The 22679-nt window shown below is 37.2% G+C and overlaps 1 protein-coding gene, 1 long non-coding RNA gene and 1 other non-coding gene across 3 annotated transcripts in view; 1 reads left to right on the top strand and 2 right to left on the bottom strand.

Moving 5' to 3' along the window:
* The window catches only part of MAP3K2 (mitogen-activated protein kinase kinase kinase 2), an 89007-nt gene extending 67242 nt beyond the window's left edge, over positions 1 to 21765 (top strand). The window contains exons 13-17 of the mRNA XM_016949683.4: positions 2445 to 2593; positions 3002 to 3133; positions 5577 to 5706; positions 11689 to 11866; positions 12644 to 21765. Of these exons, the coding sequence (XP_016805172.1) occupies positions 2445 to 2593; positions 3002 to 3133; positions 5577 to 5706; positions 11689 to 11866; positions 12644 to 12869 (815 nt within the window). The 3' untranslated portion in view covers positions 12870 to 21765. The remainder of the gene's footprint in view (positions 1 to 2444; positions 2594 to 3001; positions 3134 to 5576; positions 5707 to 11688; positions 11867 to 12643) is intronic.
* The window catches only part of LOC107973761 (uncharacterized), a 73270-nt gene that overhangs the window by 47076 nt on the left and 3515 nt on the right, over positions 1 to 22679 (bottom strand). Inside the window, exon 2 of the long non-coding RNA XR_001716176.4 lies at positions 18545 to 18656. This is a non-coding gene — a long non-coding RNA (uncharacterized LOC107973761). The remainder of the gene's footprint in view (positions 1 to 18544; positions 18657 to 22679) is intronic.
* On the bottom strand, positions 3784 to 3890 carry LOC112208558 (U6 spliceosomal RNA). Its single transcript, XR_002943018.1, has one exon. It is a non-coding gene; the product is annotated as a U6 spliceosomal RNA (small nuclear RNA).

Below are 22679 nucleotides of genomic sequence, written 5' to 3'. Positions count from 1 at the left end.
TCTGCTCTAATTCTTATCTTTGTTCCTCCATATGTAATATGCTTTCTTCCCCCGCAGCTGCCCCAGCTGCTTTCAAGATTTTGTCTTTGATTTTCTACAGTGTGAATATGACGTGTCTAGGTATATTTGTGTAGGGTTCCCAGCTGGTGTTCTTTCAGTTTATTATATTTATAGTTTGTCTGTGAAAAGTTCTCAGTTGTTACCTCTCCAAGTATTTTTTCTGTCTCATTCTTCCTTTTTCTTTTGGGATTCCTATTACCTATACACTAGACTATTTGATACTGTCTCATACCTCTGTTGTCTCTCTCTCTCCCTCCCTCTCCCTCTCTCCCTGTCTCCCTCTCTCCCCCACCATTGATCTATTTTCAGGTTCACTGATTCTTTCCTCAGCCTTGTTGCATCTATTTATGATCCTGTTGAAGGAATTCTTAACTTCTGTCATTGTTTTTCATTTCATGCATTTTCATGTGACTCATTCCTGTAGTTTCCATCGCTCTGTTCACCATCTGTTCATGCATGTTGTCTACCTTTTCCATTAGAACCTTTAACATGTTAGTCATAGTTATTTTAAATTTCCCTTCTGAACCTCCTGAGTCTGGTTGTATTAATTGCTTTCTCTTTTGATTTTTTTTGGAAGGGTTGCTTTTTTGTGTCTTATCATTTTACATTGAATGCCATATATCATGTATAGGATAAGGGAGGAGGTAAATAGAATGTATGCCTGGAAATAGGCACAGCTCTTCTTCTGCTAGGCTGTTACTGTGAGGAGCTAAGTCAATCAGTCTAGTTAGGAGTTGAGCTGGGTTTGGATTTTGTTGTTGTCATGGTCTCTGTGCACCACTGACTTTAAATTCTTCTAATTACCTTGTGCTGGTTTCCTAAAGGGATTTTCTCAATGGTCCTGCTCCATCAGCTTCTTTTTTTTAATCTGAGATGGAGTTTCACTCTTGTTGCCCAGGTTGGAGTGCAGTGGCGCGATCTCAGCTCACTGCAACCTCCCCTTCCCGGGTTCAAGCGATTCTCCCGCATCAGCCTCCCGAGTAGCTGGGATTGCAGGCATCTGCCACCACACCTGGCTGTTTTTCTTTTTCTTTCTTTCTTTTTTTTTTTTTTTGTATTTTTAGTAGAGATGGGGTTTCACCACATTGGCCAGGCTGGTCTTGAACTCCTGACCTCAGGTGATCTGTCCGCCTCGGCCTCCCAAAGTGCTGGGATTACAGGTGAGCCACTGCGCCCAGCCTTGGCCTTTCTTTTGTGCCTACTTCTCAGAGAGGGAGGATCTCTCCATGGCCTTGTCATGCTCTCAGTAAGTGGATTGCTGTTACTTGCCAGCCTAGGAGAGGGGAGGCAGACTAGAGGGTTCTGTGTTGTCCTATCCAGCTTCAGTCTTAGGCAGGCTTTATCTCCTCAGTTCTCAGAGATGGGCTTGCCCACCTTCCAGGAGTAGGAGTGCTCTAATGATCAGGGTCACAGAAGGTTTCCAGCCTCAGCCTCTCTCTCAGGGGTAGGGTTGTTGTTTTTTTTTTCTTTTGGATTCCCCTAGCCTCAGTGGGTCTTTAACTGTAATGCAGGGGTGACAGGGTTTGCTGCTTTCTCCAGCAGCTGAAGGCTCTTGTTTCTTAGGGGAGAAGGGTTTGGAAGGACTTTCTGCATTTCCCACAACAGTGGGCCATTCCCCTTCTCCAGGCCTTGACCACCAAGGGAGGCTTTCCCTGGTGTCTCCTGCTCCTGTGAGTGCATGGTAGAGGTCCACAGAAAAGACTTAGAGCAGGTGTGAGCTCACCTGTGTCTAGATCTCCCAAGGGTTCAGTACTCTCATGCCAGCCCACATTTGTTTAAAATGGAGGTGAATTCTTCCTTGCTTGTGTGGGTCTTTGTCTGTGCTTTGCCACAAGTGAGCCAGTGCTTCTGTTCTGTCTCTCCTTGGAGGTACCACTTTTTCCTTAGATTTCAGGTTAGCTGGTTGCCCTGCAATCTTAGTTTTTTGATATGTGTTCAACAAAAGTTAAATTTTGTAGATTACCCAGATTTCTCTTGTTGTTTGGATGGGAATGATACTCTTTCCAGCTTTCTACATTGTAGGTGGAGGCTGAAAAACTAAGTACAAATATTACTGCAGTGAAGAATAGAAATGGTGCATCTTACAGTCTTTGGAATGTTAGATTGAGTGAAAGAAAGATGCTGTCACATGTGTAATTAGGAAAACAATTTCAGAAAAAAATGAGTCTTGGGATACGAATCTCTTTTTGGTTTAGGATTTGTAGAAAATTGACGAAAGAAAAATTTGAAAGATGGTAACTATGTGAATTTGGATAATCATAATTTTTCCTTATATCCAAGTACATTCAATGAAGGATGTCACTAATGCAGTATGCTCATTTAGTTATTAACCATTTATTTGTGTGCTGTTTGATATTTCACTTTAAGAAAGTGTTCTTTTTCAGCACCTCGAGCTCCGACCAACTGGAGATTGGGCAAACTGCTTGGCCAAGGAGCCTTTGGAAGGGTCTACCTCTGTTATGATGTTGATACAGGAAGAGAATTGGCTGTTAAGCAAGTTCAGTTTGACCCCGATAGTCCTGAGACCAGCAAGGTAAAAATCACTGCACAAATTACTTTGTCACATTATAAGAAACTTTATTCATTATTATTTTTTAACATTAAGCGCCTTCCATTCTAAATAAGAAGCATTTTTTTTTTCAAAAAAAAAAAAGCAGTTTTCTTTAGTATAAATTATTTGTAAAACAGATTAGATATGTTTGTCTATTTTTTAATATGGATTTTTCTTTTTTAGTACTTCAGTTATAATCCTAATCTGAGTCAGTGTTGCGTTAGCATATCATCAAGGACTGTTTAAAAAGTTATTGGTTAGAGACTTTCAGATGTTTATTACTTGGGAACTAAAATTTTCAGAATGAAATCACCTTGATGGTCCATGAAGTTAGAATTTTTTGCTTTTACTGACATTGTTGAAGACTTAACAATGAATTCTCTCTTTCAGGAAGTAAATGCACTTGAGTGTGAAATTCAGTTGCTGAAAAACTTGCTACATGAGCGAATTGTTCAGTATTATGGCTGTTTGAGGGATCCCCAGGAAAAAACACTTTCCATATTTATGGAATATATGCCAGGGGTAAGTTAGTACATCTTTTTGAAAATACACATTCTATTTAAAATTTTAGTTAATAAAAGAAAAACAACAAAAACGTAGATTATAAAATGTTAACCCTAGTTAAGGACATTTTGGAAGAGTTTTAAATTAGAGCTGAGTAGTATTTTCTATCCTCTTCCTCTGTCTTTGTATTTTTTAACTCATTAATGATAAAAGTATTCTCAAGTAGGTTACAGACATCTTAGCAGTCCATCTTCAGATTTCCTTAAATGCCCTAAAATGCCCTTTATAGCTGATATATTCACACCAAGTTCCAGTCTATACATACATTTAATTGTTATGCCCCTTAATTATCTCTCTCTTCTAAAACAATTTTTTATAATTCTTAAAAAGAAATAGAGACAAGGTCTCACTCTGTTACCTAGGCTGGTTTCAAACTCCTGAGCCCAAGTGATTCTTCTGCCTTAGCCTCCCAAAGTGCTAGGATTACTATCTAGAGCAGTCAATTTGTACATGATATAGATTTGACAGAGAGAGGAGGATAGCCTGTTAAGAGTCTTCACTCTCAGGATCTGGAAGAATTTGAAAAAAAAAAAAAAAAAATTCGCATGGATTTCTCTAGTAGCATTCTTGTGGATTTTGTTTTTTTGTTTTAAATTTTTTATAATTTTAGTTATATGGAATGCTTCACAAATTTGCGTGTCATCCTTGCACAGGGGCCGTGCTAATCTTCTCTGTATCGTTCTAATTTTAGTATATGTGCTGCCGAAATGAGCATGCGGATTTTAATTTGTTTCTTTATCCCTTTTTTACTATAAACTCCAAGTTAGATCTAAGGTCTAAATTAGATTCACATTCAACCTTTTTTATCTGATACATCATAGATGAAGCTGTGTACTTTATGTTGCATCCTATCAGGAGCCAATTTCTGGTTATTCCACTGTAGCAATGCAAAGACCTACCATTAGATGAGGATGATTGACATATTGATTCCTGCATTGTAAAGTTTTGTTTTTTCCTGCACACCAGAAAGTAATATGAGGTATAGCAGTGGCACATAGGAATAGCCTGTTCCTTTTCAGCCATCCACCTAATGTTTTTAGCACTGATTGATAGTCATCACTAGAGTCTATAATTTCATTAGGAGTTATAAAATGTGATTTGTGACATCTGTCATTATATAGAGTACATCTAGTATTAATGATTTTCAAGGTGGTGATTAATATGTTTACTTATTTAAAAATACATGCATTTCCATAATTTTTATTTGTTTATTTTTGAGATGGAGTTTCGCTCTTGTTGCCCAGGCTGAGCAATGGCATGATCTCAGCTCACTGCAACCTCCGTCTCCCGGGTTCAAGCAATTCTCCTGCCTCAGCCTCCCGTGTAGCTGGGATTACAGGTGCACGCCACCACACCCAGCTAATTTTTGTATTTTTAGTAGAGACGGGGTTGGCTAGGCTGGTCTCGAACCCCTGACCTCAGGTGATCTGCCCGCCTCAGCCTCCCAAAGTGATGGTATTACAAGCGTGAGCCACCACGCCCAGCCGATGCCTGGCTAATTCTTGTATTTTTAGTAGAGATGGGGTTTCACCCTGTTGGCCAGGCTGGTCTTGAACTCCTGACCTCAGGTGATCTGCCTTCCTCAGCCTCCCAAAGTGCTGGGATTACAGGTGTGAGCCACTGTGCCTGGCCTATTCTGTATAATACTACAAGTAGAGACACAGTAGACTGAACAAACAAGCCATGCTGAACTGTAGGTGTGAGTAGTTGACTGGGCACACTTGCTGCTTTCCATTATGTGTGTTTGCAAATTTGGGTCCACAGAATTGCAAAATGCTCTCCCTCCAAGGATGGCTCATAAACAGTGGAAAGGACAAATGGTTAAATCTGTAAAATCCAAGGATTTACTTTCATATGACGGAGTACACCGTTTACCAAAATTCAAGGAAAAGCAGAAACATTTGGATGTATTTTCCTGTCAAAAAAGAGATGTGTCCCTCAGGAAGCATTTTATTTCTGTCTTTTAAAGGGATTATTAATCAAACTTATACATTGGAATCACTAGGGAAGTTTTCAAAATTCAAATACCTATTCCTCACTTCAGACTGATTCAGCTTCCTCAGAGATGGCACCTTATCCTGCCCTAAAAAACACTTGAGAAAATCTATTCTCCTTTTGTGTATGTTCTCATGTTTCGAACTTGAGTGTTGAGTATATAAAGAAAAAACTTTAAAATCTCTGTGTTCTTTCTAGTTATACCCATTCCTTTTTCTGAGAAAATCAGCAGATGTCAATAAAATACTTTAAAAACAGAATAAGAACAAAATAAGTAAAATTCAAGTAGGACATGCTTAGACGAGTGAGATGAGAATTCCTGCCCTCTTTACTGATAAAGATTTAATAGCAGTTTTCATTTCAAACCATATACAGTAGTTTTTATTTTTGTTTTCTTTTCTCCTAGGGTTCAATTAAGGACCAATTAAAAGCATATGGCGCTCTTACTGAGAATGTGACTAGGAAATACACCCGTCAGATTCTGGAGGGTGTCCATTATTTGCACAGTAATATGATTGTCCATAGAGATATCAAAGGTAAGTAATGAGGTATTTTCTATTTTAAGTACACAATTCTTAGTGAATGTGAATGAAACAAGTGATGTGGGTAAGACATTTAACATTAATTCATCTATCTCTGAAATACTACAGGGAAACAGTTCTCTTGCTTTCTTATGGACTCTGTCAGTGTTCTGTCACACCAGTCCTGTCTCCACAAATGGGTAGCTCTGCTGTGGGGGCTCACAGAGTCAGTAAAGTTTAAGAGACCATACAAGTGAGATCATGTTTTCATACATATTGCATAGGTATTAGGATAGATTGGCTAAGAGTAGGATCCCTGCTGCCAGATGGCCTGATTCAAATTTGGGCTTTTATCCGCACCGTGTGGCCTTGGACAAGTTACTCAGTCTCTCAGTTCCTCATTCTTAAATGATGGAGATAATAGTATCCAGCTCATAGGATTCTTGTAAGGAGTAAATGAGTTAATGCATGCAATATGCTTTAATTTAAACTCGGAGGAATGGGTGTCACTACCGAGGGAAAGAATGAAGAGAAGCAAAGAAAAGAGCCCCAAACTGAGCTTTGATGAACCCCAACTATGTCAAACTGACTTTAAAACTCAAAAACTCAACTGTTTGCAGGGATAAAGGATGTAGGTAAATGCATAAAGTCACACAAAAGCAAGTGGTGGGGATAGGTACAATTTAAGAATGCTTCAAAATCTATACTACAAAACATACCTGGAGGTTTGGTCCTGTAAAGGTAGGTTGTGGCCCCAAATTTAGACATCACTTTATAAATCAATCAATAAAAATAATGAATAGCAGCATGATGGTGCATGACTGTAGTCCCAGCTACCTGGGAGGCTGAGGCGGGAGGATCGCTTGAACCCAGGAGTTCAAGTCCAGCCTGAGTAATGTAGCGAGACCCCATCTGTTAATAAATAAACAGTCATGTGCCACATAATGATGTTTCCACGTCATTATGGACCACATTTACAACAGTGGCTATACTATATAGACTAGGTGTGTAGTAGGCTATACCATTTAGGTTTGTGTAAATACACTCTATGATGTTTGCATAATGACAAAATTGCCTAAAAATGCATTTTTCAGAATGCATCTCCATTATTAAGCAATGTATTACTGTAAATGTGTATGTGTACATGTTTGTATTTGCATGTATAAAGATATTACTCATTGGTCTTGCTGGGGACTCTTACGAGCTCCCAGGCTTTCACTTCCCCTTTGAGGTGTGGCACGTCCTAATTATGGCCATATTCAGACCAACAAGAACATTCCTAACCAGTTCCTGGTGATAGAGTAGAATGCAGAATGCCTAAGCCAGATCACCTGTACTAGAATGGGACTTAGAGTAAGTCTGAAAAGATGGGGACATTGCTCATGATCTATGCATCTTAGGCAGACCTCCCTTGTTAAGTACGAAACCTGATAGCTTGAAGAACCTCATAGAGAAGTTACTCAGTTAGGAATAATGTCCATTCAAGCCAGCTTCTCGTTAGCCCTCATAATGAGGCAAGGCAAAGGAACTGAGGGAGCTACCCGCCGAGTGGATCTTCTTCAAACTTTGCCAGAAGTGATGAGCCATCCTGGTCAAAAGAGAAGGCTGGAAGTAAGCTTATTTTAAAGCATAGGGCAAATATACTGATAAGAGAATAAATGTAAAATATAAAATTGGATGTGCAATATGATCTTAAGTTTGTAAAATTCAAGTATGACCTAGAAGGAAAATTTCCATATGATTGATGGTGGTTATCATCAAGTGGCAGGATGAGTGATGGTCGTTTTTTTTTTTTTTTAAGAGAGTTTCACTCTTGTTGCCCAGGGCTGGAGTGCAATGGGGAGATCTCGGCTCACCACAACCTCCACCCCCACCCTGGGTTCAAGTGATTCTCCTGCCTCATCTTCCCTAGGAGCTGGGACTACCAGCATGTGCCATCACACCCGGGTAATTTTGTATTTTTAGTAGAGACGGGGTTTCTCCATGTTGGTCAGGCTGGTCTCGAACTCGCAACCTCAGTTGATCCACCCGCCTCGGCCTCTCAAAGCGCTGGGATTACAGGCGTGAGCCACTGTGCCCAGCCTTTGTTTTTTTATTTTGAGTCAGGGTCACCCTCTGTCACCCAGGCTAGAGTACAGTGGTGCTGTCATGGCTCACTGAAGCTTCAACCTCTTGAGCTCAAGCAGTCCTTTCACCTCAGCCTCCCGAGTAGCTGAGACTACAGGCACACACCACCATGCCCAGTTAATTAAATTTTTTTTTGTAGAGATAGGGTATTGCTATGTTGCCAAGCTCCTATATACTTTTTCTGTATTTCTCAAATTTCCATGAGCAACTTTTAAATCGTAAGAGAAAAGGAAGATAGTTGATTGGTTTTCAATTTAGACCCATGAAGTCATAATGAAACCTAGGATGAAAATGAATTGATTATATTGCTAGGGAACCAACTCATTATTTCAAGAACTAGTTGCTCTCTTCTGCCTTTGTTTTTGTTCCGTTCGTTTTACAAACTAGACCACTGAAGACGAAATTAATGGATGAAAGGACACTTATCTTCATAGAAGTATTTTGGCTAACAAGCGGAGAAAGAATAATGAACAGATATTGCATTAAACATTAATAGCTGCTGATATCACTTAGAGACTGTCTAGAATACAGCATCATCTATCTAGTTTTGTTCCTCAGTCCCCCAGAAATTGAACCTGAATCTGATCACGCCTCCAAATTCGACTACAGAATTATGTAATATACATATAGGACAGATGAGCATGTTAAAATGATTCTTTGGGATGCAGTCAGCAAAATCTAGACCATGAGAAAGCTATAGGCAAACAACTTAGTTTCTTCATAAGTTGCAAAGAAAAAAGAAAAGGAGATTGGAGAGAACTTTAGGAAAGACTTAGAAGATTTATCAGTGACTCCCAATGTATGGACTTCATTTGGATTCTAGTTTTTTTTAATGTAACAAATTGAACACCGACTATATATTTGATAATATTAAGAATTTATTGTTCATCCTCTTGGATGTGATAAGAGTCCTTATCTTTGAAAGATATGTACTGAACCATTTGTTGATCATGACATCTTGAATTTGCTTCAAATCCTAGAGAGGGGAGGGGGAGTGGTTGGCAGTATGGCTGGGGCAGGATTGTCCAGATGGATGTTGAGGCTGGGTGATGGCTGCGCATGCTGCTCTACCTTTGTGTATGTCTGAAAAGTCTCCTTAATAACTTATTTTTAACATGTCCAAAATAAGTTTTTAGAAACTTCTGTTGGAGCCTGGCTACCCGTTTTCTCCTCAGCCCTTCTTGTGGATAAGCATTGGTTCCACATTGGTGATTCCGCCCCAGAGACAGCTTCCCCTGTCTGTGACCTGCCTTGGACTGTTCCTTCCCCTATCAGAGCCCTGCTTGTAGCCAGTAAAAAATGGGCTTTGTTGTCCTTCCACTGGTTAAGTATTCTAGAGACGGTGGCTTTTTTGACATTCCTTCTTAAAGTACTGGATGGTAGGAAATGTTAGACAGTGCTCTTTTAGAAGATCACTAATGTCATGGCATGTTTACACTTAAGGTGTGCAGAGAATGGACCCTGGACTCTCTTCTGGAGAGAGGCTTTAGGGAACCATCATTGACTAGACTGGGGAATTTGCTGGTAGAACAGAAAGACAGGTACAGAAGCCCCGTGATAGGGGTGGGGTCTCTCTATCCTCTCCAGTCTGTAAGGTAGCTTTTCTCCACTATTCAGTCTCCTTCTTAGAGACCGTTTTTTAAGAAAAGGGTAAGAGAACCAAGAAAATGAATCTCTTTGTAATATAAAATATGGTTAAGGTTATGGAAGAGTTAAAAATAAGAATTGAAGTAAAATTTTAAAATTAGATAATAAAATAAATGGCTTATTTAAGAATAGGTAAAGAAAAAGTTAAAAATGAGAAGGTCCAAAGTAATGAGGGCTATGTGGAAAAAAATGAGAAGAGAAATGATTTATAAAAGACAGAAACTAGATTTATAATCCCAGAAAAAATACAGAGTTTTTAAAATGATAAGAGTGAAAATAGAGAATAAAAAACAAGTGAGCCTAGTGCCCAAGCTTGGTTTTTTGTTTTTGTTTTTTTGAGACAGGGTCTCACTTTATCACCCAGGCGGGAGTGCAGTGGCATGATCTCAGTTCACTCAGCCTTGGCCCTCTGGGCTTAAGCGATCCTCCAGCCTCAGCCCCCAAGTAGCTGGGACTGCAGGCACATGCTACCATGCCCAGCTAATTTTTTTGTATTTTTTTGTAGAGATGGTGTTTCGCCACGTTGCTTAGGCTGGCCTTGAATTCCTGAGCTCAAGCGATCCACCCACCTTTGCCTCCCAAAGTGCTAGGATTACAGGTGTGTGCCACTGCACCTGGCCAATATCTTGTTTTTTTAATACCATTCTCCACTAAAAGGAACCAGGCCTCCTTGAGAAATGGCTGATTCTAGCACTGGTGCAGGAAATATACAAGATGAGCCTGGAGCATCTTCAAATGCCAGAAAGCAAGAAAGTGCTCCAAAACAAAAGCCAAGGATACAATGATGGGGGTATGGCAAAGGGACACAGAGTCAGTGGAAAGAACTCCAGTGGCTGAAACTGATAAATAGCAGGCGAATAAAGTAGTACTGGATTATAACCCAGTGTATAAAACAAATATCCATGTTCATAGTGATGCAAATGAATGATTTAATAAATATGTGGGAGAGGGGAGACAAATCTCTTCTGCAGCATAACTCCAAATAATTTATGTAGCTACTCAGCCTGGAGCATAACTCTTTACTCCTTAATTGTGGGCTGTGCGTGGCGAATTTCTTCCAAAGTACGGAAAGGGTGGGGGAGAATGACTTTACAGTGGAGAACCTGACAAACACTATCTTAAGCCAGGTGATCAAGGTCAGCATCAACAATGATGTTGACACTATGTGCCTTTAATATCATATGATGAGAATGGCAGTTTACCTGTGGTCTTCCTCCAAAAAACTTACAACCCCCGTTATGAGAACATGAGACAAATCCTAATTGAGGGGCATTCTACAAAAACCTGACCCCAGTACTCCTCAGAAATGTCATGGTCATCAAAAACAAGGAAAATTTGAGAAAGTATCCCACCTAAGAGGAGCCTGAGGGGACACGATGACTAAATATGGTGTGGGATCCTGGTTAGGATCCTGGATCCAGAAAAATGATATTAGGGAAAAACTGAGGAAATCTAAGCAAAGTATGAACTTGGTTAATAATATTTCAGTATTGGTTTATTAATTGTGGCAAATGTACCATACTAAGAGATTAGTAATAGAGAAGCTGGGTGTGGGGGTATATGGGAACTCTCTATACTATCTTTGCAATAATTCTGTAAATCTGAAGCTATCTAGAAAGTTTATTATAAAAGCTAATGAAATTTTAAATGAAAAGCTCAAAGCCTGCCTATGAGACATTTAAAATATTAGAAATTGGGAAGTAAAATTAATATAAAGCAAGATTCAATATTAAGAAAACTCTAAAATATAAGGTAACTAAATTTAAGTAATAGAGGGGGAAAATGCTTTTGTTCTGAAGGTCCCTAAGGAAGTTCTGAGAAAAGGCTGACTTCTCAGGGAAATAAGCTTCAGCCATGGGCTTCTTGCTTTATGATAGAGAAACTGGGGGCTTTCTTGGTCCTTCACTGAGCTTCATTCTTAGCCCTTTTCCCCTTTCTCCTCCTCTTCACCCCCACCTCCAACCTGCACCAGTCCTTTTCAATAGAAACGTCCTAGGTCCTAAACACACAGCTGACCTAAAAATGTAGTGTTCTTGCAGCAAATCCTTAATGAGCACCACCTGTGTGACTAGCATTATGCCAGCTACTGCCAGAGGATGAAAAGCAGCCTAACTTTGGGGACAAGTCAAAGAGTCTATGAAGTAATTCTCTGCCATTGTTCTTTTATGCTATATTCGAGACTGCCAATAAAATTAATGAAATGAGGCAATGTCTTATTTTTAGGCGCAAATATCCTGCGAGATTCAACAGGCAACGTCAAACTAGGAGATTTTGGGGCCAGCAAACGGCTTCAGACCATCTGTCTCTCAGGGACAGGAATGAAGTCTGTCACGGGCACACCATACTGGATGAGCCCTGAAGTTATCAGTGGAGAAGGCTATGGAAGAAAAGCAGACATCTGGTAGGTTTTGATATGAAGTTTGCTTGAAAACCACCTGCCGCCTATGTATTTCCACCTGGGATTGAATTACTGAGGCAGATGTAAATGATCTTTTGTACTTCCAAAATAGGACGTAAGAATTGCGAAGATTAACACTATATTAATTGTGCCTTATTGAGGCTTATAATTGACTAAATAGTTAGAATCCTTGAACCTGTCCTCCATTCTTTAGGAAGGATTTTGTCGCGAGCAAACCTCAGCATTAAAAAGCTTTTTGCTATTACAGAAGTAAATAAATAGTTACTTTGTTTGTCTAAAGACCTTTAAAAGTACTTCATCTTTGTTGTCAGTGTCTTATAATTCATTTAATCTTTAATTCTTTTATAATTTTAAGTTAGAACATGAAATGGCCATTTTCTACTTCCCACCCAGAAAAGACTTTAATAGACATTCATTTTAGGCACCTGAAGGCAATTGATTTCTAATGCTTATATTCTTTGTAAGATAAAGACAAAAATTATTTTTAATATCAGGTTAGAAATTATATAAAACAAAAATAATATGAATAATGTTCTTTGCCCAACCGTTTGAATTAAGTGATAGTCATTAAATTTATTTTAATTGATTTTTATGTTTAAATTAGTTTTACGAAATTAGAACTTTTTAATGAAACTTTGAACTTGAAATTAAGTCATATTTAAATATATATGGACTTAATGCCTGTTTCTCATTTTCTAGCTAACTAGCTTTCTTTCATGTTGTTGTTTGTGTAATGTATTTCTTTTTGTTTCTTTTCAGGAGTGTTGCATGTACTGTGGTAGAAATGCTAACTGAAAAGCCGCCTTGGGCTGAATTTGAAGCAATGGCTGCCATCTTTAAAATCGCCACTCAGCCAACAAACCCAAAGCTGCCACCTCATGTCTCAGACTATACTCGAGATTTCCTCAAACGGATTTTTGTAGAGGCCAAACTGAGACCTTCAGCTGATGAACTCTTAAGGCACATGTTTGTGCATTATCACTAGCAGCCAGTAACCTCTCCTGTGCCTCTACCTAGCTCCCATCTATTCATTCACCTTCTCTCTGACTGCACTTTTCTTTTTTATAAAAAAAGAGAGATGGGGGAGAAAAAAGACAAGAGGGAAAGTATTTCTCTTGATTCTTGGTTAAATTTGTTTAATAATAATAATATCCTAAATTTTTTATATTTAATCTTTTTTTCCCTTACAAGAACTTGAAGTTTTTTTTTTTTTAATTTTTATAATGTACTGATGTGGTTCAGAGAGATAAAGCACTTTAGTACATAGTCACTCTTTTTAGTACAAACAAATCATTTGGAATACCTAAAGATTGTAGAGTCATTCCCTCTATCACTGACACATCAGTGACGATGGGAAGACATGGAAAACAAGGAGAAGAAAATGATGTATAATTTGTAGTTTTTAGTGATAGTATTTAAAATATATCCTCATTTGTGGGGTTGAGCCCTAAACTTTAGTTTAGGGTAGGTACTCAACTTAAAGAATATAGGTTTCTTCTTACATCTGTATTCTTTAGATCCTAACCTCTGTCTACCAACCTTTTTGCTCAGTAGGAGTCTTGATAGAAGATATGAATCTCTGAGAGGTATGTTTATTTGTTAATCCTAACCAGTATAATAAGCAAATACACTATAATAGATCCATGTTACTGGAATCTGTAAACCTTGAGGGATAGCTTTCTGCTTAAAAACACACACACACACACACAGAAAACCTTTATTTTAAAGTCAAGTTGTGAGCAAATCGAAATAAAAGACAAAAGGACATCACTCTTACCAAATGTGTGAGCAGTAGAAGAGACCACATTTACAGTCAATAGAAATAATGAAAAAAATAAGGTGTTTAGTGTATTTTAAACAGTTTTGTTTTGTTTTACTTGAGGGGGACGTCCCAAAATTAAAGGAATGGAGAAATAATCAAAATCATGTATACCATCTTCTGTTTCCAGCTCCTGATTCCCCATAGGTAACATCCCTTAGGAGCGAAGAGTTCAATTAGTAATGTTTATGTGTTATGTCAGGAGATGAAACCCTTGTTCTTAGGATCACAGAATACTAAAGCACCTCAAAAAAACAGGTATCATGTGAAACAGTGGTTGCCAAAAGTGGAGCGAGGATAATTTCACTAGGCATTTGGCAATTCTTAGAGACATTTTTGGTTGTCACAATTGGAAGGATACTAGTGGCATGAATTGGGTAGAGGCCAGGGATGCTGCTAAATAGATTATAATACACAAGGAAAGCAGCCTCAAAGAATTACCCCTCCCAAAATGTCAAAAGTGCTGAGGTTGAGAAACCCTGAGGTAAAGATCAGTCCCAGTTATAAACTGAAAACAGCTATTTACAAAGCAGTAAATGCAAGAAAGAAAAGGAAGTCGCAAAGAGAAAGTGATGTAATGCAAATTGAGGATTTTACAAGATCAGATACTGCTGCTTTAAGTCAAGGGTGAATAATCTCAACAAACAGCAAATAGCAATCACTTTACCAGCTGCATATTGCACCCACATAGGTAACTCTTCATTTTAGGAACAAACTGAATTTGAACACTGAGCCTTTTGAACTCAGCCATCTCTATATATTCTTTCCTTAAAACTCATGATTTTGGGCAAAAAAAAAAAAAGCATATCAAAACAAAGTTTTAACTACTAATGGGAAGGTTAAAAAGCTGCCAGGTATTTCTAGTACAATGTATCCACTAAGAGCAAGGACATTGTTAAATGGAACAAGACAGCTGGGAAAGGCCCCACTATCTCTAATAGAATTGTGCTACTATAAAACATGAAGATATCAGCAATTTGGCCACTTGCAGTTTTTTTCAGCATGTTAAAGCAAGTGCTAAGTACTTTATTAGTACTTTATTTAGTACTTTATTTTAAAGGTCTAGAAAACAACAGTCTTCCTGGAGGCCCCAGAATCCCTTTCATGGGATTCATAAGGGACTCAGGTATTCTTATTTTCTGCCAAAACGTGTGCTTATTTAGGGACTCTTTTACGATACTTTGTTTCTGAAGTTAGGTAGATCTTGGTTTACTGTGCCAAGGTCCTACCTAGCATTCCCTGTAGGAATATTTGAAATTCCACTAGCTAGTCTAAGAAGTCAAAGCACAAAATTAATTATCAACGCTTCTCTCATACTCTTAAAATTGAAGCAGTTTGCAGGGAAGAACAAGAATGAGGTGTCCCTGCCTTGGTAAAGCAACTGCCAAATTTTGTTCTAGAAAGAATCCCCAAGTGTGTGGATCTATTATAATTTCTTTATCTTTTATGAATGAGGGCATCTTTTCTACTTGAGCAAGATCATGGTCCTCGACCAGTGGGCTTTTCCTTCATATCTGTCCTGTGTAGTTGTGCTTTTCCTTTGGCTCGTTTTTGGTCTGTCAGGGTAACCAGCAGTGCAGAATATGAGACAAATGCTCCTTAGAGAGAAATCTGGTGAGACTGTAGAACCCAGAGCAAAACTGTTTTTTTTTCAGTCTCTGTTTTCTTTTCTAAATGCTATAGAAAATAAAGGCACCTGAAAAGAAACTACTACTTTAACACTGCTGTGGAAGGCCTTTGCTTTATAAGAAAAATATTATTAGCTATGGGAAAGTAATGTTCTTTATGTAAAGACTTAAAAATAGACTAATAGTTTACAGAGTTATTATATAAAATATGATGTGAATTTATTTCAAACAAGTTGTGAAGGTACCAAAAACCACAATAAAAGTTAATATATATAAAAACTACTAGAACAAAAAAGCTTGAAGGTGTGGGGGTGGAGGGTATGGAAGACCAAAAGTAAATTTAAAAAAGAAATTTTTGAAAGGAAACAGCTTCATCAGGGGAAGTTAAATATAACACTCCGTTTTTTTCTTCTTTCTAATAATGGTATGGATCAACAAATGCAATTTGAACTTTTTAAGATAACTCTAAATGTATTTTGTTTCTTAAATGCACAATTGATTCTTCTATACTGTAATGCTTCTTTGCTGACGCTGGAAAATGGTCAGACTGCTGACTTTGTGCCTTTAAAATGCATTCTGCTTTGACAGTGGCAGACTTTTTGGTGCTGGAGAAGATTCACTAGCAGTCTTATATGTGCTTTTCAGGAAATATCTTTCTACTTAAGGCCTTGAGAGATTCAAAGTGGCATGACTTAGGCTTGGACCAAATATAAGATCTTTTACATTGCAAACAAAGTGTTGTATTGAATAAAAGGGTTAAAAAAATCATAATGACTAGTGGAAATTTTGATGGGTTGTTAATTATTTAAAATGTATTTAAAAGTATACAGACTGAAAATTTCAGTATGAATATCTTGAAAATTTTCAGCACTTTTCCTTGTTTACAAAACATCTTTCTAACTTAAAAAAATGACTATTGCCTTAGAAAGTTTTAAAAGGCACAGTTACCCTTACATAACATATATAAGGAATTAAAATATTAATGCATTTGCTGAACTGTAAAAGAAAATTTTAAACCTTGATTTCAGAGTGAATTGGATTGGCTTTCACTTGAGAGAGTCTTTACCTTATTCCCAAAGAAACTGCATTAAAAAGATGAAACTATTTCTTTAGACTAAGTCTCTGCTACTCCAGCTCATATATATGTCAGATCTGCTCTGTAGTATTTCTGACATGGAGTTGTTATAAGATATGTGAAGTCACTTAGAAAATAAAATCAGATGTGAATAGTTTAGCAGGATGACCAAGCCAGATGTAGACTCCTTGGCCTATGGCAAAGTTCTGTGCCAGTGATTTTATTTGGAGTCTGGGAACTGATAGCTTGATATAAAATCACCTGGTGTCAATTAAATATACGAATCTATCTTTTTTAATGGAATGAATCTTCTTTGTTCAATAATTGTAACTTATTATGTCAGGTACTAAATTAACATCCTTAAGGAGGTCACAATCTAGGAGGAACATGGGCAAACAGTTACTTATTTTATGGCATACGCTAACTCTGAAAGTTCAGCAATGATGTTTTAAAATGTTATTTTTTATTAAGGGAAAAGCAATTTTAGGTAATCATTGGCTGTTATAAACGGAAATGTCACTGACAACAGGGATTAGAGTAAAAGTATCCCCAAACTGGAGGGATCCCCTCCCCAACCAGGTCACATAGCATCTCTCTCAGGACCCCCTCTTACTGCAAAACCCAGCCTCTACTCAACAGTTCTGGTGATGGGGAGCATTTATTCCATAACAGTGTTTTTTTGTTCTTTTTTTTTTTTTTCCCAGTGTCTCTTTTAAAGGAAACATACTTTATTTTGGTCTAAATTGTGAAAATACCCAAAACATTTGATAGAAATTGAACTCTGTCAACAGTGTTATTTATACTAAGATCAGGACAGTTTCTTGAGATCATACTGTTTTATTACTAAGTTTGGCCTTTGTTTTACAAATGTAATGTTCGTATTTATTTGAATTTTAAGATTGGTTAAATGTTAATGAAAAGCAATCCAATTGTTAATTTTTAGTAGTGCCTTTTCTCTGTATGCCTTAATTTTATTTTATATTAATAATTCAAGTTACCCACCAAAATGAAGATTTTTTTCCAAAATCAGTAGGCTTCACAAGTTCATTTGGCCTTAGACTGTGTATTGGTCCTTAAATGTTTCTTAATGCCTGCCTCCTCCTACCCTTTTCTACCTCCTTTTTTAAAAAATAAATAAATAAATAAATAAATGTTAGGAGAGAAACATTAGGATTTGTCTGTGATAGACACGCTGCAGCTTCCACTAGACATGAATTCCCTACACAAGCATAGAAAGAGGTATTCTCGTTCTAAAGAGACATGTAAATGTTTTCTGGGTTGGATATTTGATTTTCAATCACATTGGCACTGTCCAAGTTCTTGGCATATTATAGTTCAGTTATGATTTTCATGGTAGAGTTACAGTACTTGTTTTTGCCCTAAAGAAGTCATTCACATGGTTTACAAATGTTAAGGCAATGAGATAGGACAGTGAGTAGGAAATCCAGGGATAGCAGATTCTAGTCCTTAATTCTCAGCTAACATTTTGGGTAATACTCACAGAAAAGAAAGTTACTTTTCTGTGAAGTGTGTGCATGTGCGCGTGTATGTGTGCGTGTGCATGCGTGTGTGTGTGTGTGTGTGTGGTTAGAGTTGGAGGCAGGGATGGGAAGGAAGAAGGGGAAAGGTATGAGTGTTCAATTAGGTCAGTTTCTGGTTTTGGAAGAACAACTTAAATGTATGACCTACTGATGACATACAGTGAGTGTAGTCATCCTTGGGTAGGAACACCAGTACATTTTCCAGAAGTAGCTAGTACAAATGATTGTATAATAATATTGATTGTAAATTGCTATACTCTTGGTTGCTAAAGGTAGATTAAAATTCAATTTGTGTATATGTAAAATAATCTTATATATAATTCTTAAATAGAAAGTAATTGATTTTACATAGTTCTTCCTGAACTTTTTGGAACTGAAATTCTGCCAAACATTATCAAAATGAGCTTCCTTAGCTTACCAAGTATTCACAAGGAAATTCTCTTGTACCTCTTTTTGGTTGGCTAGGGGAAGCATGCTGTGAAGCAGCTATTCCTACTTACAGTTGTCTTTGGCTTGGCTTTGACTTCTGCCATGGTTTGGACAGGATGCCATGGTAGGTGTGGGAAGTATCAGGGCCTCCCATCTTCCCATACTCACCTTCCAGAGCTGTTGATGGAAATGAGCTCTTGGGGGAGCCTAGAGATTCTTTTTTCAGTGGTCCTGTAAGCATTCAAGGTTGAGCTTCAGAAAGATGAGGGAGGAGTCATAGCTACAGTAAAGAAAAGAATAGATTTTATCTGTTGCCTGTATACAGTCTCATAGAATTCTTCTTATTTTTTATAATTGTGCATTTTAATTGATAGTCATATGGTATTTTTGTTAATAACAGCAAAGGCATTAAATCAGTACCATTGTTCCTTCTGCCTGATGACTTCTTGTTTGTAACACAATCTGTATTATCAGAATCACTTTAAACCAAAGCTTTTATATTCCCTGTACACATAGCCAAAATAATTAGCACTGTTACTTCTGTCCACTTGTAAGCTAATAGTATAAAAATTATAAAGCAGATACTAGTAGAATTTGTATTCTGGTATATCCTTCAAGGAAAAGGACAGGTGATCAGTGCATTTAGACATCCAGAAGTTACTTCCACTATTGAGGAACTATGTAGACATGAATTTAAGCTTGTACATGTGCCAATCTTGTTAATGTCACTTGACCACTGATTCACATAGACATTAACTTCTGATGCCTCAGGTTGATGGCGAACTTTCTTCCTAGTGTCTTAACATTTATGAACTTATGTTTGACTTGAGGGGCATTTCAGCAAAGCTGTGAGGAAAAGTAGGTTCTGGACTGATGTCTGCTTTGTGCCATAGACATTTTGGAACATAAGGAAGTATCTGCTTCTACTATATATACAGGACTTGTCCCCAAATAATTTCTGAATCCCTTAATGCAGTTGAGAATCCCTTAATGCAGTTGAGAACAGTAAAGTTCATGACCATACCGAAAAGCACTTTTAAGTTCACTTCTTTTTAAATATTTTTTTAGAATTTATTTTTTAAAAGCATATGTAACTAGTGATGATTTTAGCATTAGCTTTACTTGGAGGGGAGAAGAAACAAAATTACACCTTAAACTCTATTAGATAGACTACAAAATGGATTTGATGTATTCTTACTTTTCCAAAGAATTTTTTCCACCTGGAATAAGAAGAAGAGGACTAGTTGAAACATTTGAGCTGGAGAGGCTTATGGGCAAAATGAAGTGGGCCAAATTCTTGCAATACACCCTATTCAATTGAAAGTACAGTGTCTAAGGATAAGAATACTTCTTTAAAGACCAACAATTGTTTTAATGCAATCTTAATTAGTAAGTGGTTTACATTTTTTCTATTGTTATTGGTTTTAAAATTTGCTACCCTGAATTCTGAAATATTATAAGAGTTAATACCAAAAATACTTTTAATGTCTGACATCTCTTACATTTCACATGGTTCTTTTTATTCATTGTAAATAAAAGTAAACTTGGATAAATTTGAGAATAAACTTTGAATTGTTAGCAAACTATGATTATCAATTTGTAAATTTACCCTTTGACATAATAATGTACATTTTTAAATGTAGCCATTAAATTCTCTATATTTAACCTATTGGTTTCTCTCTAAATGTTTTTAATCTCAGTTGAATGCTGGGCAGTTTATAATTATGTACAAAGGGTTTTTTTCCTATTAAGATTGACATTTTTGCACATTTTTGGAAATGTTTAATTTGTACACTGATTTACTACTATGACCAATAATTGTTGATGAGTGTATGAGCATCATGAATGCGTGCATTGAACTACTGTCTGTGTCTTTATGTTTTAACTTCTTTCAAGATGTAGCCATCAGTTACTGCACTGCTATTACTGACTTAAATGGACCTTTTTGCTTTTACAAACTATACTTATCTATGGTTCTTTGTTGAAGAACTCAGGAGTTCGACATTAATAGAAATTAGAAAATTTTATAATGTATTATAAAATCCATTACTAAGTTGAAAGTATGCTTTTAACTCTGTGTATCAGGGGATGTATGTTTGTGTGGAGATGTTTTTTTCTGTCTGTAGGCACATGTATATATCCCAGTAAGTTCTTATTTTCATTTCATTTCTACATTTTTATGAACTTGTTTTATAAGGGTACTATTTAGTTGTGATAATTAAATATATATAAAAGCTTTCTGAGAGATTATTTACTATACGAATATATTTTCAGCTGGCTGATCAAAAGTATTTTTAAAATTTTGTTTTTAGCCATTCAAAATGTATTTGTATTTTCAGAATTGAATGCAAATCATACTTAGAGCTCAATTAAAATACTCTTGCAAGAAAAAGCATTAAATTCTCTTTGAGAATTCTGTGAAATGCAAATTAAGGGAAAAATAGGTTTCAAGCAGTAGCAAAAACACACCGCTAAAAATGGCCTTTGAATTCTCAGAGCTATGGAAAAATGTGAGAAACTAAATTGTCTCGAGATGTCAAGATTTTTCTATCTCCAGTTGCTATTGGCCTGTCCTACTGTTGTCTTTGAATATTTCCTGTATTCCACCCCAAAAGATTTCAACTTTTAGTTTTTCTATCACCGGGCAAGGTCAGACTGGGTTTATAAAACAATATATTGGCATATTGTGATTCTTTGTAATTGACTATAAATTGGTTTTGAAATGTCCAAACATACGTTGTGTGTCTTTATATTGTACTGTGTGTTTTAAGTAACTGGCAGAAAAAGAATTGGAAATGAAATTTCCAATCAGACAATGTAGTATTAAAGAAAACTTTGTTTTAAATATGCGGTACCATGTAAAATTACTCGTGTTAGGAATAAAGTCCACTGTTGAAGTTGAATGTCACTAAGCTTATTATGTTAAAAGGAACCAGTGTGATTAGGAAAACCTACCAGAAGCCAGATACAGTGTGGTACGTGCCACATTTCATGCACATTTTGATTTTGTGTTGTCATTCAAAATTGTGCTTGTAAAAATGTATACAATTTCTGAGTTTTATAATTTCTAGGTACTTGTTTTTTCTTGCTGGTAAATAGCTTTTTTTAAAAAAAATCTAATATAAAAGAAACCATGTTTATATTTTGTTAGTGATCAATGACTTTGTTTATATGGAAATTTGTATATTGTTGGCACACATTTTGTTCAGGTTTACGTGCATGAAGGCCTGCAATAATTAGCACAATGAAAACTGCTTTTTCTTATATGTTCATTTTTTTGAAAGATTGTGGTGCAAAGGCTTACTCTAAGTAACCTTCTGGACTATGGAATGAATATAAATGAATGGCACTTTGAGTGTTAATAAAGCTAATATTTATTTCCACTGTGATTGGTTTTTCCAAATCTATTCTTGGACACATTTTATTTACAGTTATTCCCTCCTTGCTTGCGTTGAGCACTCTCTAGGAGACCAAGCGCAGACAAATCTAAAAACAATGAAACTAAACCAAATCTTTCCAGTATCTAAGTCTATAATGTTCCACCCAACTTGTAGTATATCTTTGGCTGGACATCTTGATTACCTAAATCAGAACTAATGATTAAAAACAAACACAAACCCTACTATCAAACCTACTGAGTATAAGGAATGGTCTCTCACATGGTGTTGGAGATTATTTATTTATTTATTTATTTATTTTGAGACAGAGTCTTGCTCTGTCGCCCAGGGTGGAGTGCAGTGGCATGATCTCGGCTCACTGCAAGCTCTGCCTCCCGGGTTCACGCCATTCTCCTGCCTCGGTCTCCCGAGTAGCTGGGACTACAGGCACCTGCCACCATGCCCGGCTAATTTTATTTGTATTTTTAGTAGAGACAGGGTTTCACCATATTAGCCAGGATGGTCTTGATCTCCTGACCTCGTGATCCATCCGCCTCGGCCTCCCAAAGTGCTGGGATTACAGGCGTGAGCCACTGCGCCTGGCGGAGATAATTTAATACTTTGGTATAGAGAGCAACTTAACACAACCTCAGAATTGAAACCTCAGAATCAGAATCAGAAACCTCAGAATTGGCCGGGCATGGTGATCCCAGCACTTTGGGAGGCCGAGGTGGGTGGACCACTTGAACTCAGGAGTTTGAGACCAGCCTGGGCAACATGGTAAAACCCTGTTTCTACAAATAATACAAAAATCAGCCAGGCGTGGTGGTGCATGCCTGTGGTCCCAGCTACCCAGGAGGCTGAGGTGGGTGGGTTGCTTCAGCCTGGGAGACAGAGGTTGCAGTGAGCTGAGATTGCACCACTGC

Source organism: Pan troglodytes, chromosome 13 (assembly GCF_028858775.2).
Source record: "Pan troglodytes isolate AG18354 chromosome 13, NHGRI_mPanTro3-v2.0_pri, whole genome shotgun sequence".
NCBI lineage: Eukaryota > Metazoa > Chordata > Mammalia > Primates > Hominidae > Pan > Pan troglodytes.
Note: the sequence above shows the minus strand (reverse complement) of the source record. Positions and strands in the feature narration are given on the sequence as shown.